Source organism: Meles meles, chromosome 4, assembly GCF_922984935.1.
Source record: "Meles meles chromosome 4, mMelMel3.1 paternal haplotype, whole genome shotgun sequence".
Taxonomy (NCBI): domain Eukaryota; kingdom Metazoa; phylum Chordata; class Mammalia; order Carnivora; family Mustelidae; genus Meles; species Meles meles.
The window spans coordinates 94245629-94263286 of record NC_060069.1 but is presented as its reverse complement, the minus strand read 5'-3'; the positions used below and the strand labels follow the sequence as shown (position 1 = coordinate 94263286).

Here is a 17658-nt window from a genome sequence, read left to right as displayed (position 1 = left end):
TAGGAAGGCTTCCCTTTCCCTGAATCCTCACCAGCATATGTCATTTCCTGACTTGTTAATTTTAGCCATTCTTACTGGCGTGAGGTGGTATCTCATTGTGATTTTGATTTGTATTTCCCTGATGCCGAGTAATGTTGAGCACTTTTTCATGTGTCTGTTGGCCTTCTGGATGTCTTCTTTGCAGAAATGTCTGTTCATGTCCTCTGCCCATTTCTTGATTGGACCATTTGTTCTTTGGGTGTTGAGTTTGATAAACTCTTTATAGATTTTGGATACTAGCCGTTTATCTGATATGTCGTTTGCAAATATCTTCTCCCATTCTGTCAGTTGTCTTTTGGTTTTGTTAACTGTTTCCTTTGCTGTGCAAAAGCTTTTGATCTTGATGAAGTTTCCAATAGTTCATTTTTGCCCTTGCTTCCCTTGCCTTTGGCGATGTTCCTAGGAAGAAGTTGCTGCGACTGAGGTCGAAGAGGTTACTGCCTGTGTTCTCCTCAAGGATTTTGATGGATTCCTTTCTCACATTGAGGTCCTTCATCCATTTTGAGTCTATTTTCGTGTATGGTGTAAGGAAATGGTCCAGTTTCATTTTTCTGCATGTGGCTGTCCGATTTTCCCCACACCATTTCTTGAAGAGGCTGTCTTTTCTCCATTGGACATTCTTTCTTGCTTTGTCAAAGATTAGTTGACCATAGAGTTGAGGGTCTATTTCTGGGCTCTCTATTCTGTTCCATTGATCTGTGTGTTTGTTTTTGTGCCAGTACCATACTGTCTTGATGATGACAGCTTTGTAATAGAGTTTGAAGTCCGGAATTGTGATGCCACCAACTTTGGCTTTCTTTTTCAATATTCTTCTGGCTATTCGAGGTCTTTTCTGGTTCCATATAAATTTTAGGATTATTTGTTCCATTTTCTTTGAAAAAAATGCATGGTATTTTGTAAGATTTTATTTTTAAGTAATCTCTCTGCTCAGCAATGCGAAGCTTGAGCTCACAACCCTGAGATCAGGAATCACATGCTGTGTGTAGATTGAACCAGCCAGGCACCCTGGTAGTTCTATTTATTTTATTTTTTTTGAGAACCTCCATACTGTTTTCCAGAGTAACTGCACCAGTTTGCATTCCCCCCAACAGTATAAGAGGTTTTCCCTTCTCCACATCCTCACCAACACCTCTTGTTTTTTATGTTGTTGATTTTTGTCATTCTGACAGGTGTGGGTGATATTTCATTATTGTTTTGATTTGCATTTTCCTGATAAGTGATGTTGCACATCGTTTCATGTGTTTGTTGGCCATCTGTATGTCATCAAGGCAAAAATGTCTATTCATGTCTTCTGCCCATTTTTTAATTGGATTATTCATTTTTGGGGGTGTGATTGTCAAAACCCATCTAATAGCACATAAGAGATTTATGTATTTCATTAAATGTGATGTTTCTCCAATTTTAGTTAATATGTACGATGAAGTGTTTGGGGCTGAAGTATACATACTGACATCTGGAATTTGAAATGCATTTAAAAAATAAATGGTGGGGTACCTGAGTGGCTTAGTGGGTTAAGCCTCTGCTTTTAGCTCAGGTCACGATCTCAGGGTCCTGGGATCGAGCCCCGCATCAGGCTCTCTGCTTGTCAGGGAGCATGCTCCCCCCTCTCCCTCTGCCTGCCTCTCTGCCTACTTGTGATCTCTCTGTCAAATAAATAAATAAAATCTTAAAAAAAAGTAAATGTTGAATAGATAGGAGATACAGTAGAATGTTAACTGTAGAATCTAGGTGTGTTTGTGGATGTTCATTGACTTTCGATCTGTGTGTATATAAACATTGCCAATTGAATACTAGGAAAATAATACATTTTTTTAAAAGATCTTATTTATTTATTTGAGAGAGAGTGCGTTAGTTGGGGAGGAGCAGAGGAATAGGGTCAAGCAGACTCCACGTTGGGCACAGAGCTGGTCTCGGGGGCTCAATCATGACCTGAGCGAAAATCAAGAGTCAGATGCTCAGGGCGCCTGGGCGACTCAGTGGGATAAGCCTCTGCCTTCCGCACAGGTCATGGTCTCAGGGTCTTGGGATCAAGCCCCGCACTGGGCACTCTGCTCAGCCGGGAGCATGCTTCCCCCTCTCCCTCTGGCTGTCTCTCTGCCTCCTTGTGATCTCTCTTTCTCTCTCAAATAAATAAATAAAATCTTTTAAAAATAAATAAAGAGTCAGATGCCCAACCAACTGAGCCACCCAAGTACCCTGAGAGTATGTGGATACATTTATGTTTCTCTTGATTGCCTTCCACCAGCTGTGGAGTCTTTCCTATAAAAATGATTGTTTATCAGTTTTCTTTCAGTCCTATTTCAGTGCATTTATATGTATGTATATACTTACACATAAGTATATATAAGTTGGGGGTATATATGGAATATGTTAGGAATAAGTAATTTTCTACTTTTACATGTAATAGGAAAAATTTATGTTTTAAGTGTGTCCTGTGTTTCCATGTCAGTGTGTATTTACCTCGTTCCTTTGAATCATTACATAATTGTAGCATAGAGCTATATATCCAAGAGATACATACATATTTTTTGTGAATACTTAAATTATTTCTAATTTTTCTCTTAAAGATTGTTGCTTAAGTATGTGCTGCTATTTATCTAGGGTAGCTACTGAGAAATGGAATTACCACTTTATATGTTTATTTTTATATTAGTAGACTGTCCTCTTTTATATAATAGACTGTGCCAATTTATACTTCCACCAGCAGTGGCTAAAGGTACCATTTTCCCTTTGACTTTTGAACATTGGATATTACCACCCTTTAAAATTTTTTGCCAGGGGTACCTGGGTGGCTCAGTGGGTTAAGCCTCTGCCTTTGGCTCAGGTCATGTTCTCAGGGTCATGGATCAAGCCCCACATTGGACTCTCTGCTCAGCAGGGAGCCTCCCCCCCCATAAAATTTTTTGCCAGTTTGATGGGATGTTGATACCTGGTTGGTTTCATTTGCATTATCTCTGGTAACTGCAACTGAGCATATTTTTGTTTGCTCATTTTTTTTTCATAGTCACTTAGTCCCTTTGCTCTCCTTTGTTTCTTCTTTTATTTAAAAATATTTGTTTTAAATTAACATTATCACAAATCCAACAACCTTTTAATAGGCTGTTCCTAATCAACTCAAAATATATTGAATAATCCAGTATTTCCTCTCTGATTTGAATTGTCAATTTTCTTACATGTAAAACTTCATCTTGGATCTTTTCTTGGATTTTGTTATCTGTATCTCTGTTCCTGTGTCATTCTTACAAATTTCACACATGGAAGCTCTATGTGAGCATTTGTAAAATAAAATACATGTGTGAAATTGTGTGGATACTGTCTGTCCAGTTTTGGTATCATATGTGCTGGCCTTATAAAAACCATTTAGGTAACTTACAGAGCATCCTAAAAGGATAGTTTATAGGAAAATTCTATTCCTTGAAAATTGGGAGAACCAGCTAAAGCCATTTGGATATGGTGTATGTTTTAGGGGTAGAGCTCTGTTTACTTTTTTAATAAAAACTTCTGATTTGGAAATGTATATTTTCCTAAAAATACTATATTTCATCTGTTCTCAGGTTTGCTAATTGAAACTGGTTTTATTGATCAAATTAAATATTTTTGCATTTGTTTCTATTACTTTCATCTTAAATCTCTCCCATTTTCCTTGAATTTATTTTACTCTCGAATTAAAAACCTAGCTCCTTTTCATTAATCTTACTTTTTAGTGAATGAATCTAAGGATTTTCCTTTGCTTCTGCCCTGACTACATTATTGTTTTGAATTTTGAGTATTTCAGGGTTCATTGTCTTTTTAATCCAAGAATTATTTAGAAGTCTATTTTCTAAATTTTTGTTTTAATTTCTAATATATTTACTTTGGTTTTAGAGAATGTAGCCTTGATTTTTTTTTTTTTAAGTTTTTAACTTTTGTTTTTGTGTTATTGTGTTTTAAGTCATGGTACCTTTAGGGACAGTGTTCCAAGTTTGTAAGGAATATATTTCCTGGTGACTACGGAAGTTCTACATATACTAGGTAACTATTAGTTGTTTTAAAAATACTTACTGTTCGGAGTGCCTGGGTAGTTCAGTCAGTTAAGCATTTGCTCAGGTCATGATCTCAAGGTCCTAGGATTCAGCCCCCCCCCCAACACCCCCCACCGGGTGCGAGTGCTCTCTCTCCCTCAAATAAATCTCTAAAAAAATACTCTTTTTCTTGTTATTATTTACTTCATCTATGGATTTCTGGGAGAGGTATGTTAAAATCTCTATGTGATTGTGGTAGTTTTGTAATTTCACTTTTGCTTTACGTATGTTAAGCCATTTAGCATCGCAAGGTTCATGGCTATTAGTATCTTGATGTATTTTTATTAATATAAAACGTATTCCCTCTTTTTTTTTCCAATGTGTTCTCTTAATGCTTTTTGACTTTGATTTCTAGTTTGTTTAGAGTAATAACATCACATCTGGATTTCTTTTTGTTAGCCAAGACCCACTTTGTTTTCCACCATTATGTGATAATTTTAGGTTTTCTTCTATGAACAGCATTTAGTGGATTTTTTTTTTTTACCCACTTTGAGAATGTCTTTTGACGACTGTGAAATTATTCTTGCCATATTATTTTTTGGGGTTTTGTTATTAAATTTAAGGAAATTAAAATTTTTAACTTCATATAAAGTATAAACTAATATAGCAACAAAAGGAATCATTGGCTGCCTGGTGAATGATGTGTGGATTGCAGAGGGGCACAAGGACTTTGGGAAGTGATAGAAATGTTCTGTATCTGTAGTGTAGTGGTGGTTTCACAGATTATGCAACTGTCAAAGACTCCCTGGGATTGTGCAGTTGAAATTAATAAAAGTTATGATGTGTAAATTATTCCTCAGACTAATAAGGAAAAGAAATTAAAATCAACACTTGTATGTTGCCAGTAAGTCTTACTGGTTTCTTTGCTTACTATTGCTTTATATATTTTTCCTCTCTTTTTAAAGAAAACTTTAAAAATTGGAAATATACAATTATATTAACTTGTTTTGCTCTATGATTGTCCTTTTTTTTTTTTTTTTTTCTTTTTAAGATTTAACCCATTTGACAGAGAGAGATCACAAGTAGGCAGAGAGGCAGGCAGAGAGAGAGAGAGGAGGAAGCAGGTTCCCTGCCTAGCAGAGAGCCCCATGTGGGACTCCGATCCCAGGACCCCGAGATCATGACCCGAGTTGAAGGCAGAGGCTTAACCAACTGAGCCACCCAGGCGCCCCAATGATTGTACTTAAAAAAAAAAAAAATCAGGTATTATATAAGTGCTTTAAAAAACAAAAGAATTAAGACAGTGTAGCTATAGTGAAATAAGTCAATTGGAGAAAAACAACTATCATATGATCTCCCTGATGATATGAGGAAGTGGAGATGGAACATGGGGGGTTAGGGAGGCAGGAGAAGAATAAATGAAACAAGATGGGATCGGGAGGGAGACAAACCATAAGTGACTCTTAATCTAACAAAACAAACAGAGGGTTGCTGGGGGGAGGGGGGCCGGGAGAGGTGGGGTAGGGTTATGGACATTGGGGAGGGTATGTGCAATGGTGAGTGCTGTGAGGTGTGTAAACCACAGGCCTGTACCCCAGGGATAAAAATACATTATATGTTTATAAAAAAATAAAAAATAAATTTAAAAATTAAAAAAAAAAAAAGTGTAGCTAAAACTCAAATCCTCCTTGACCACATCCTCAGTCCCAGTCCTGATCCCTTCTGTTGTCTTCAGAAGTGACCACATTTGTGAATTTGGTTTCTAAGTCTCTGCTCCATTAACAAACACTCTGTTTTATATATATTTATAGAAATGTAATTCTTTTTGAGTGTTTTAAATTTAAGCTTGTGGTATTTATCATTCTGGGGTAACTTTTTTCCACTTGGGGTTTTTGAAATCTCTTTCATTCCTTTTTTAACTACTGTTTATAGTTTTCCATTATATATTATGTTTTACTTCTTTGCTTTGAGGACATTGTTAGCAGTTTTTTTTGCTATTGCTCTTCAGTTTTTTTGTAATTGCATAACCAATTCTTTCAGTTAGGATTTCGGGTTAGTAAATTTTCTGAGTCCTTGTATGTCTGGAGATGTCCTTTTGTTTATTTAATTGGTTGATCTTGTTGTTTGCAATAATTTTTCCTCAATTTGAAATAGGTTTCATTTTTTGCCAGTGAGGTATCTGTCAGTTACAGTTGTCTGCCTTAGGTAGAGCCTGTTTTATCTCTTTAAGCATTAAGAAATTTTCTCTTTATGTTTGGTGTTCTGAAACTTTACTTGTATCCAGGTCTTAGATGTTTTCCAGTATTTTTCAGTCTTTTCCAATCTAGACACAAAATTTGTTACTTCTTTGAACATTTTTTCCCTTCTTCCCTTTTCTGATGGAATTTCTTTTAGATTTGTTGATGGTATTCTGGTTCTCTCCCCCATGTCTCAATAATTTCCATATATTCCCTCCCTCTTTTTGCCCTGTTTTTTAAAAAATCTTGGTTTGAGATTACTGAATTTTTCCTTAGTTGGCCAATTCATTAGGTTAGCCTTTCTCCTAAGTTTTTGTTTTTTAAACAGCTTTACTGAAGTATAATCGACAAACAGTAAGCTGCACATATTTGAAGTGCGTAACTTGAGTTTTGACTCATATACATACATAATACTGTGAAACTCTCACTAATCAAAAGAATGAACATGATCATTACTCCCCAAATTTCCTCTTGCCCCTTTGTAATCCATCCTCTCTCCCTACCTCCCCAGTCTGCAGGCAAAAATAGATCTGCTTTTTGACACTTTGGTTTGTATTTTCTGAAATTTTAAATACATGGAGTGTAGTGTGTACTTTCTTGGGGTGGGTGAGGAGGGGCTGACTCCTTTCATTTAGTGTAATTATTTTTGAGAAATAGCCTGAATATTATTCCATTGTATTGATATACCAGTATTTACTTATTAATTCATCTTTTGATGTGCATATTGTTTGTACTTTTTAGTAATTACAAATAAAGCACCTATGAATATTCATATACATTACCCTCTGAGAATATGTGCTTTTATTTTTCTTGGTTAAATATCTAGGAATGGATTAGCTGGATCCTGTCGTAGGTGTACGTTGTAAACTTTTCAAAAATTTTCAAATTGGCTTCTAAAATAGGGCTTTTCTCTTTATTGTTGTTGTTTATTCCCACCAGGAGTGTATGAGAGTACAGTTGCTCCACTCCTGGGCCATCACTTGGTATTGTCAGTCCCTAGGTTTTCTAGCATTTTAGTGAGCCTGTAGTGGCAGGTGGTTTTAATTTGCTTTTTTCCCTGATAACTAGCGATGTTGAGCACCATTTCATGAGCTTATTTTTTTTGCAGTCCTTAAATCTTTGATGAAGTTTTCTTTCAAAACTTTTGTGCATTTTTTAAAAAATTTGTTTTGTTGTAAGAGTTCTTTACATATTCTAGAGGCAAGTGGGTCCTTTGTTGGTTACGTGTTCTGTAAAAATTTTCTCCTGGTCTTTGCTTTATTTCCTTAGGAGTGTGGATTTTTTAGAATTTAAGTCTTCCTCAGTTCATTTTGTCTAATGAGTTTTTTATTTTTTAATAATTAGAATATGAAATCTGATTTTTAGAAATTGTCCTTCCACCTTCTACTCTGTATTTTAAATATATTTATGCTTTTTTCCTTCTTGCTCTATTTGTACCCACTTCTTCCAGGTATTAAGTTACTGTCTTTGTTGAGCTTGATACTTTATCAATTAGTTTTTTTCTCAAATATTTGGTGATTATGGGTATCATGCTCCTCCACTTTGTATTTAGACTTTCCGGTTACAGGAATCTGGGATGTAGGTAAGCATATGCCAGCCAAGAGATGGTCTAGGTATGGGGACTCTGTACTCCTTTAGGTTTTCACCAGCCTACCCAGGGCATTGCCAAGTTTTTCAGCTCAAGCATCCACTCCCTGCTCCCACTTCAAAGTAGATGTTGTTGCTGCTGTTAGTAGTTGCTTCACACCAGGCACAAGTTGGGGTGGGGGTGGGAGGGGTAGGAGCAAAGTTACACTCCGTGTGGCTGATCCTGCTATGTAGTCCTCTAGTCATCTGGGCTTTGACTCAGAGCGCCCTCCTCTTCTCCATCCTTCGTGGGCCAACTCACTTATTTCTGGGAAGACTTCTCTGATGAAATCCCTTTCCTTCCTCTCCCTGCTAGAGATAGTTCATTCTTCTTTGTCATTTTTTTTTAACCCTAGCACTTGATGTCTGTAATTCTTTGTTTATGCATCTGTCACTTGAGATAACTGAACTTTTAGAGAGAAGGAACAGATCTTACCCTTTGTAAATTTCTATCACCTGGATGCCTGAATGATATTTTTCAGACAATGGGGGTTTAGATTATAAAAGGTAACAACTTGGGGCACCTGGCTGGCTCAGGCAGAGCATTCAACTCTTGATCTCAGGGCTGAAAGTTCGAGCCTCACATTGAATGTAGTGATTATTTAAAATTAAGGTCTTGGGGCGCCTGGGTGGCTCAGTGGATTAAGCCGCTGCCTTCGGCTCAGGTCATGATCTCAGGGTCCTGGGATCGAGCCCCGCATCGGGCTCTCTGCTCCACGGGGAGCCTGCTTCCTCCTCTCTCTCTCTGCCTGCCTTTCTGCCTACTTGTGATCTCCCTCTCTGTCAAATAAATAAATAAAATCTTTAAATAAAAAAAATAAAATTAAGGTCTTTAAAAAATAGCAAGTAACAATTTGAGGCGCCCAGGGAGAGCAGGCCAGGTAAAGGTGCCACATGGAGAGGTACTGGTCTGAATGTCACTCTTACTAGTAGGCTAATCTTAGGCACATTATTTAGTCTTGTTTAATTATTTTAATAAATGTATAAAATATGAATGCATGTGTATCTGAACATATTTTTGTTATAAAAATAGATGCTCATGAGTTTAAGCAAACTTCTTTTTATTAAAGATTTTATTTATTTATTTGAGAGAGAGAGAGAGAACACAAGCAGGGAGGAGAGGGAGAAGGAGCAGACACACTACTGAACAGGGAAGCCCAAATGCGGGGCTCAATCCCAGGACCCTGGGATCACGACCTGAGCCGAAGGCAGATGCTTAACTAACTGAGCCACTTAGGTGTCCCAAAAACTCACCCTTTCAATGAGGAACAAATTTTTTTTTTTTAAGCCAGGCCACGGGTGCTGGAACAAATGATTTTGTAAACCAGTGGTACTGGAACAAATGATAATCTACCTACAAAACAATGAAGTTGGACCCCTTCCTCATACCATTATATAAAAATGAAGTTGACGTGCGTGGGTGGGTTAGTCCATTAAGTCTCTGACCCTTGAGATTTCATCTCAGGTCATGATCTCATGGTAGTGGGATCAAGCCCCACGGCAGGCTCCATGCTCACAATAGAGTTGGCTTGAGAGTCTCTCTTTCCTGCCCTTCCCCCCACTCACGCATGCGTCTTTGAAAATAAGTAAAATCTTTTTTAAAAAATGAACTTGGGGCGGTTAAGCATCTGATTGGGCTCAGGTCATGATCTCAGTGTTGTGAGTTCAAACACCATGTAATTAATATTTTAAAAATAAATTTAAAGATTTTTTTTTTTTTTTTTTTTTTACAAAATGAACTCAAAATAGATCAAAGACCCAAACATTAGAGCTAAAACTATAAAAACTATAAGCTTCTTAGAAGAAAACAGATGCACGTCTTCATGACTTTGGAATAGGCTATGGTGTCTTATGTAAGACACCAACAATAATACAACCAAGGGAAAAAATAGACTAGTCAAGGTTAAGAACTTTTCTGCCTTAAAAGACCCTATCATGAAAGCAAAAAGTTCCCACAGAATTGGAATAAACAATTATATATCTGAATAGAAGCTTATATCTGTAATATGGGGTTTTTAAAAAAAATTTTTTTTTTTATTTATTTGACAGACAGAGATTACAAGTAGACAGAGAGGCAGGCAGAGAGAGGAAGGGAAACAAGCTCCCTGCCGAGCAGAGAGCCCGATGTGGGGCTCCATCCCACATCCCAGGACCCTGGGACCACGACCCAAGCTGAAGGCAGAGGCTTTAACCCACTGAGCTACCCAGGCGCCCCTGTAATGTTTTAAAAAACCTCTTAAAACTTAAATAAAAAGACAACCCAATTTAAAAATGGATCTAGGATCTTAATGGACAGTTCTCCAGAGAAGATACAGATGGTGGATAAGCTTATGAAAAGATGATCAACATCATTAGCCATCAGGGAAATGCAAATTAAAGCCACATTGAGATACCACTTACACTGACTAGGATGGCTGTATAAAAAGACAGTGTCGATGAAAATGTGGAGAAATTGGAATCTTCAATAAAAAGTTAATTTTAAAAATACAAATATATTTAAAAAAAAGTAAAAAATACAAATACATAAAGGATTTTAAATTTGTCCATAGGATTGCTGTTTTTGTGTGTGTGTGTTTTTTTAAACTAGATCTGTCTCTAAAATTTTTTAAACTGTGAACAGAATGCTAATTTATTTACCAATGGAATGCAGTTTCTAATCTTCAGAATTCTGAGGAGGGGCACAGTCTTTTAGTATCTAGGTACCATCAAGTAACTAGGAAGTTCACAGAAGTCTGGGAATCAGATCACAGGGTGTTAAGGTATGTTGAGTGGGAATGTATGTTCAGGCCTTGACGAAGCCTAGTAATTCCCCATGTGTCCAGATTATATTTCTGGTATTATATAATAAAGAATCTGTATGGTCTTTGTCCCGGGTGCCTGGCACAGAGTTTCTAAATACCATTGGAAATTTCCTGATGGTGAGTATCTATATTATGCTAATGGAGTGATGTATGGTGGGCCCTTCAATAGCTTCCTTGGGGGCTGGTCCTTAGACCAGTCATATGATTAGAGGACTGGGACTTTGTGCTAACCTGACCTTTAGAGAGGGAAGAGGAGGGGGCTGGAGACCGGGTTTAATCACATAGCCAATGCTTTAATCATTCCCATGTAATGAAACTCCAATAAAAACTTTAGACACTGAAACTTAATGGAGCGTTCAGGTTGGGAAACACATCCATACGCTGAGAGGGTGATGTCCCCTCATTACATTAGGATAGGGCCTAAAAAACTGCATTCCCTCCCAGACTCCACGCTGTGTCTCATTTATAACAAAACTGTAATCCTAAGTATAGCCCTTTCTGAGGTAAGTTATTCTATCAAATTCTCAAACCTGAAGGAGCATTGGGTGGTCCCAGATGGGTAGCCAGTTGGTTTAGAAGTTCAGGCAGTGTCTGGAGTGTGGGCCATGTCCTGAGCTAGCAGACTCTGTGCTGCACTGGGCGGTTCGTGCCAGAACTGGATTGTTGGATACTCAGTTGGGGTTGAAACAAAGTGGTTGCTCAGGACCCTTTTCTCCTTCCCTGAATGACATGGAATAAACCTTGGCCAGATTTTTTGCTGCTTAGTTCTTTTATAGACTCCATGTTAACAAACGTCATTTATGAAAACATTTTTTGAGAACAAAGTGCAACTGATTAGGTTAAGATTTAAAGCTTAAATTTAGTGTTAAAGCCTAGTTGCAGTATCATTACAAAAATGTTTCTACTTTTGTTGTTGGTCTTTTTTACCCCCTGAAGTTTGTTTTTATATTGTCAAATTTCTTGACTTTTAGTTGCCTTTCTATAATGTGAATAAGTAAATATTACTCTTATCCCCCCAACCCTTTTTTTTTTCAGATGGGCTTGAATACTTTCCCAAGGTCACGTGGGAAAGTGGTCAGGTCAGGATTTGAGTCTAAGTCTGACTCCAGCAAAGCCCATGCATATACCCACCCTGCTCCATGGCCTCCTGCTAGATCTGTCCTACCATCCCTTCCCTCAGCCAAAATACAATGAGAGAGAAGAAAGGAATTTAAAGTTGGGGCTTCTCAAGGAACAGAAGTGAAGAAAGAGTAGCAGTAACAGAGTGTCAGTAACAGAGTCAGTTCATGTGCCTGTGTTAGAGAAAGCTAGAAGTTTTTAGTCATTTGATAGTTCTGTAATGTGCCCTTAGATCTGAGTGTAAGCATAGAAGTAGCACTGTGCTTCTTGTATATACTATTAGAACAATGATAATATAAAAACACCAGGAGCGGCTGGGTGGCTCAGTTGGTTAAGCATCTGCCTTCAGCTCGGGATGATCCTTAGGTCTTAGGATTGAGCCCCACATCAGGCTCCTTGCTTAGTAGAGGCATGCGTCTCCCTCTCCCTCTGCCTGCCACTCCCACTGCTTGTGCTCTCTCTCTCTCTGTGTCAAATAAATAAATAAAATCTTTAAAAAGAAAAAAAAGAAAGTAAAGACACCAATTACAACAGTAAGCTTTTTGATACTTATTTTGAATAAACATCTTTGGTTATAATTCTTCTGACCTCATAATATTTAAAATGCTCATGTTTCTTCAGAGTTTAGTGCATGTTAGTTTCTTTACTTGGTTAATGACTTAAGGAATTTTTTTTTCTTTTTTTTTTTTTAAGATTTTGTCAGCAAGAGAGAGCACAAGCAGGGGGAGCTGCTGGCAGAGGGAGAAGCAGTCTCTCTGCTGAGCAAGGAGCCTGATGCAGGACTCAATCCCAAGATCCTGGGATCATGACCTGAGCTGAAGGCAGACACTTAACAACTGAGCCTCCCAGGCGTCCCTGACTTAAGGAAATTCTTGAAGGATTTTAACCTGGGGAACATCAGTAATATAAAAAGCACTACTTTGGCTTCATTTGCTGTTTCCTACTTGCATTAACTAGAACTGATTGAGACATGACACACTGAACAGCTTCCATCTGCACCACCCACTACTAACTAGGGTGTGCCCCCAATTTGATCCCCATCAGTGTGTTAAGCCTGTCTGCAAACTGAATCTGAGGAACTGTATATAAGAGCAGTAATTTACAACTGCTGTTTTTCTAGTATTTTTTTTCTTAGTAGGAGAAAGGAGGTAAAAGTTGATAAATTGTTGCTACCCTTATGAGTGATCCTTCATATATGATATTAATAAGTAAGATTAATTTTAAATATTAGGTTTGGGTCTTAGCAAAAGGAACATTTTCAAGGAGAGGAAACTCAGTGCTAAAATCACATCTGTTCTTATTTTTACACTCCTTACATTCAAAATTGACTTGATGGCCACTAGTATATGGCATCAGATTTGGGGCACAGTTATAATTTGTGTATCTTTTTTTTTTTTTAAGATTTTATTTATTTATTTTAGTAGGGGCAGAGGGTGAGGAAGAGACAGAGAATTCCAAATGGACTCCACACTGGGTTCAGTGCCTGACATGGGGTTCCATCTCCTGACCCTGAGGTCATGACCTGAGCTGAAACCAAGAGTCAGATGCTCAGTTGACAGGCATCCCAATTTGTATATCTCTTTTAGGAACATACTTCTTCATAGGAAGTTTTAACACTTTTTTTGTTGTGCAATGGTTCTTTAGAAAGCGTATTTGGATATAGCTTGTTCATTGTCTGTTTTATGTTTATTCACTTTGTAACTTTTTGTAAATTTCATTTATGTTCTTTTTCCTGGAAGCTGAAAATCAGATTTTGAAAATAGTGTATTACTATTTGGGGATGACTTCAAAACCCAAATTAAACTGTCAGCACTTTTGTTTTAAACCTACCTACTGCATCAGTCAACAAACTGCTGTGGCCTCAATCTGCCTATTTCTGTAGAGTTTTTATAGCGTGTGGAACACAGCCGACACTTGTTACATTTATGTATTTGTCGACCCTAGCCTGTTGAATGGAGGATTTTATCTATTAGGTCCTATAAACATCTAGATCTATAAGAATCATTTCTCCTGTGTCTCATTAAAATAGCCTTGGGCTTTGCTTGTGTTTCATTTCCCTCTATAGTAAAATGAGCACTTCTTTGAGATTGGTCTTCCTTTTTTTTTTCTGCAACAGGATCGCTGTATGTGGTAGGGAAGTGATGCTATCTGAAGGTGACATGCGGTCCTTTCTTCCTTCTGTCCTCTCGTTCCCTATTTTGGCTTTCTGGTAACTGGGGCAAGGGAGGATGGGTGGATGCTAGTCTAAATTAAGATGAAATTGCTTTAATTATTCCCCTTTATTTGGGAGGAGGGGTGGGCAGTTTCCTACCCAAATTGAAGAAATAAAAGTTACCCAGCTTTTGGCACAATCTGTTTTGGGGTCATGGGGTCTTTTGAAAATCAGAAAAACATTGTAGAGAGATTCTCCAGGGGGTAGAAAATGGATATACTTAGAAACAAATTATACTAGAAATCTCAAAAACTTTGAAGTTAATCCTTGCCTGGGGGTGGTGAGAGTCTACAGATTATACATAGGAACCTATGCGCCAGGCCCCTCTGCTGGTAGTAGGGTCAGGAAAACAAGTATGTTATTAAGACTGGGAGATGAAGCTGATGTTAATTCAACCCCAGGGAATTAAATGTTTTCACTATTGCTGTATCTGGGGATTTGTTATCTTTCGATCAATTTTTGAAACATTTAAGTATAAATATGTGACTTTAACAATACATTCTGATAAATAATCTTGATGGTGACCACTTCTGATGATACAACTTTGTAGATTTTTGAGAAAAATGATTTTAGATAGTCCCCAAATAAGTCACTGGCTTAGGATAGATTTGTTTTAGTGTTTACAGATTGTGAAGGAAAAAAGACTAAGCCCTTGATGTTAAAACTTGGGTAATATGCCAACTCTTGCTTTGTGCTTAGCCGTAGAGTCAGTAGTCCCATTGGTCAGGGCACTTGTTTCTTGTCCTTGTCCTTTCTTTGCTTTTGCATGAGCCTTCTACTTGACTAGTGTTTCCTAAACATTATTCATTGAATACCATCTTCATGTTTTGCCTTCTGTGCACATTTCCTGGCTGTTCTTGAAGTCCACTCACTTTATAAAACTTAAATTTATGTAAATATTGTGAAATACGGACTTGAGGTACTAATTCCTTTTTGTTTGCCGCTTAAAGGAACATGTGCATATGAGGGTTTTACTCCACTCGAAATCATCTTTTGTCTCACTGGAGGACATCAAGTTCATTTGGGGAAACATTCCCCTATGTGCTGAAGTTTTATTTTATTTTATTTATTTATTTATTTATTTATTTATTTATTTATTTATTTGTGCTGAAGTTTTAAAGCTCTGATCTTGAACCAGAGTATGACCATGGAAGCTATCTGTACTTGGAAGTGTTGGTGGAGATAAGGGGTCCTGGGAAGGGTGGGTGCTGCCTGCTGAACTACCCTTTGCTTGGGCAACTTTGTAGTGTTCTGAATATGGAGATTTTTGGCTGTGTGCATGGCAAAGCTTGGAATCCTAGCCTTGTAACAGTTGGTTTGTTTCTTTAATATGCCCCACACACCTCCCATAACATATGTGTGTATCTCCAGTTAGTCCTAAGTTTTATTTTCTTTTCCAGGTTTGATCTTGCTCTTCTACCTAGTCTTTTATGGATTCCTGGCTGCACTCTTCTCATTCACAATGTGGGCTATGCTTCAGACTCTGAACGATGAAGTTCCAAAATACCGTGACCAGATTCCTAGTCCAGGTAATTATATTGTAGTTATTGTGGCTTTTAAATAAATTTCATTATACTAAGGGCCCTACTCTTGGTTTTGGTTCAGCTCAGGTCATGATCCTGAGGTCTTGAGATCAAGCCCTGTGATGGGCTCACCACTGAGTGGGGAGTCTGCTTCTCTCCTTCCTTTGTCCCTCCCCCTGCTCATAGCCTCAAGCATGCATACATGCTCTCTCTCAAATTAATCTTTTAAAAAAACAAATCTGGTTATACTTTATCTTCACTGTAAATTTTTTACATAGGTAAAAAGTTAAACTTTGGGGTTAAGTCATAGAAAATTTTGATTTTTTGTTTAATATTTACATACTGATATAAAGACCTTTAATATTTACATACTGATATGAAGACCTATAATATTTACATAATGATATAACGGCTGGAGCTAGTAAATCTTGGGTCCTTTGCCAGGAGTAAGCAGGAATGAATATGGAGAATTATAGTGAAGGCATTTTTGACTATGTTTTGAATATAGTTATGAATGGCTTTTGTGAATATTGTGTAGCATTTTCACTTTGCCTTGAGTAATTTACTTACAAAGTATATAGTTTAACTCTAGCTTGGGCTAGAGTGTTGGTCTTGTAAAATACAAGCGTCGTAACGTATCTTTAATTGCTCAATATGGAAGTTGTAAGAAAAATGAGATATTAATAGGGAATAAAATGAGTATACCCTTACTGTGTTTAATTCTTGTCCATTGATTATTGGGAGGAAAAAAATTCTCCAGGATACTCCACCACAGAAGAAAATAACTAAAACACTTGGGGGTTTTTTTGGTTTGGTTTTTGGTGTTTTTTTTTTTTTTTTGAAACACTTGTTTTAAATCGTATTTTCTTCCTCCTGATTTCGTTCAACAGTCTTTGAATGCCAGCTTTGCCTTGTTGAACATGGCCTAAAGATGCTGGCAGTTTTTATAGAAGAAGCTAACAATGTGCAGAACTCCAGTATATGTAATTCCCCAAAATGTGAACAACTTCTCGAGATAATAGAGAAGGGCAGGCTCCTCATGGAAGAGGGGGGATTTGGAAGCAAGCAGGCCAGGGAAGGTAGGAGTAACGTGGGAGGTTTCTTCCTGGAGCAGTGGTTCTCATCCAACAATGATTGGCTCCCCCAGGGTGTTATGGAGACAGTTTTGGTTGGTACAGCTGGAGAGGTGCTACTGGTGAGCAGAGGTGAGGGATATTGTTAAACATCCTACAGTGCATAGGACAGTCCCCCTACCCTCGCAACAAAGACTTAACGCAGCTCAAAATGTCAGTAGGGCCGGTGCTGAGGAACCCTGAATTTAGTTTAGATCCTTGCTCATGGCATAGATTCATGAACCTTATTAAACAACCAAAGTGCACCAGCTTCCCAACCATCTTTTCTTGGAACATTTTGTTCTAAGGATTTTTCCTTATTTTGCTCCTAATATTTGTGTAAACATCAGGAATCACTCTTTTCTCTTGTTTAGTTTATTTGACCAAGTATCAGAGACTAGCTCCATGCTCATTTTCCCCTCATCTCTCACTGTCGCCCTGTTTCCTTTCTACCTAGGCTAATTTTTTTTTTTTTAAGATTTATTTGTTTGAGGAAGGGAGTGTGGGCACATGCATGAGTTGGGGGAGGGGCAAGAGAGAGGGAGAGAAATCTCAAGCAGACTCCCTGTTGAGTCAGGAGCCCAACACGGAGCTTGATCTCATGGCTCTAAACTCATGACCTGAGCTGAAATCAAGCCAGAGGCTTAACCAACTAAGCCACCCAAACACCCCTAAATAATTCTATTAGAATTTTAATATTTATTAGAAAAAGTAATTCTAAAATAATCATTTTTCTTGCTACCTAAGTAATGTGACTTTATTACCATTGAACATGAGCCAAGCTATTTCAGAAATATTGTGTTTATAATTACATGAGTAATAAAAGTGTGTTCCATATTAAGTTTCTCTTTTATTTATTTATTTATTTGAGAGAGAGAGAATGAGAGAGCGAGCCCGGGAAGGGAGAGGTCAGAGGGAGAAGCAGACTCCCCGCCGAGCAGGGAGCCCGACATGGGACTCAATCCCAAGACTCCAGGATCATGACCTG

At 37.7% G+C, this 17658-nt stretch overlaps 1 protein-coding gene across 1 annotated transcript in view; it reads left to right on the top strand.

The window, feature by feature from the left end:
- The window catches only part of ATP1B3 (ATPase Na+/K+ transporting subunit beta 3), a 44636-nt gene that overhangs the window by 11443 nt on the left and 15535 nt on the right, over window positions 1-17658 (top strand). The window contains exon 2 of the mRNA XM_046002919.1: window positions 15436-15564. Within this exon, the coding sequence (XP_045858875.1) occupies window positions 15436-15564 (129 nt within the window). The remainder of the gene's footprint in view (window positions 1-15435; window positions 15565-17658) is intronic.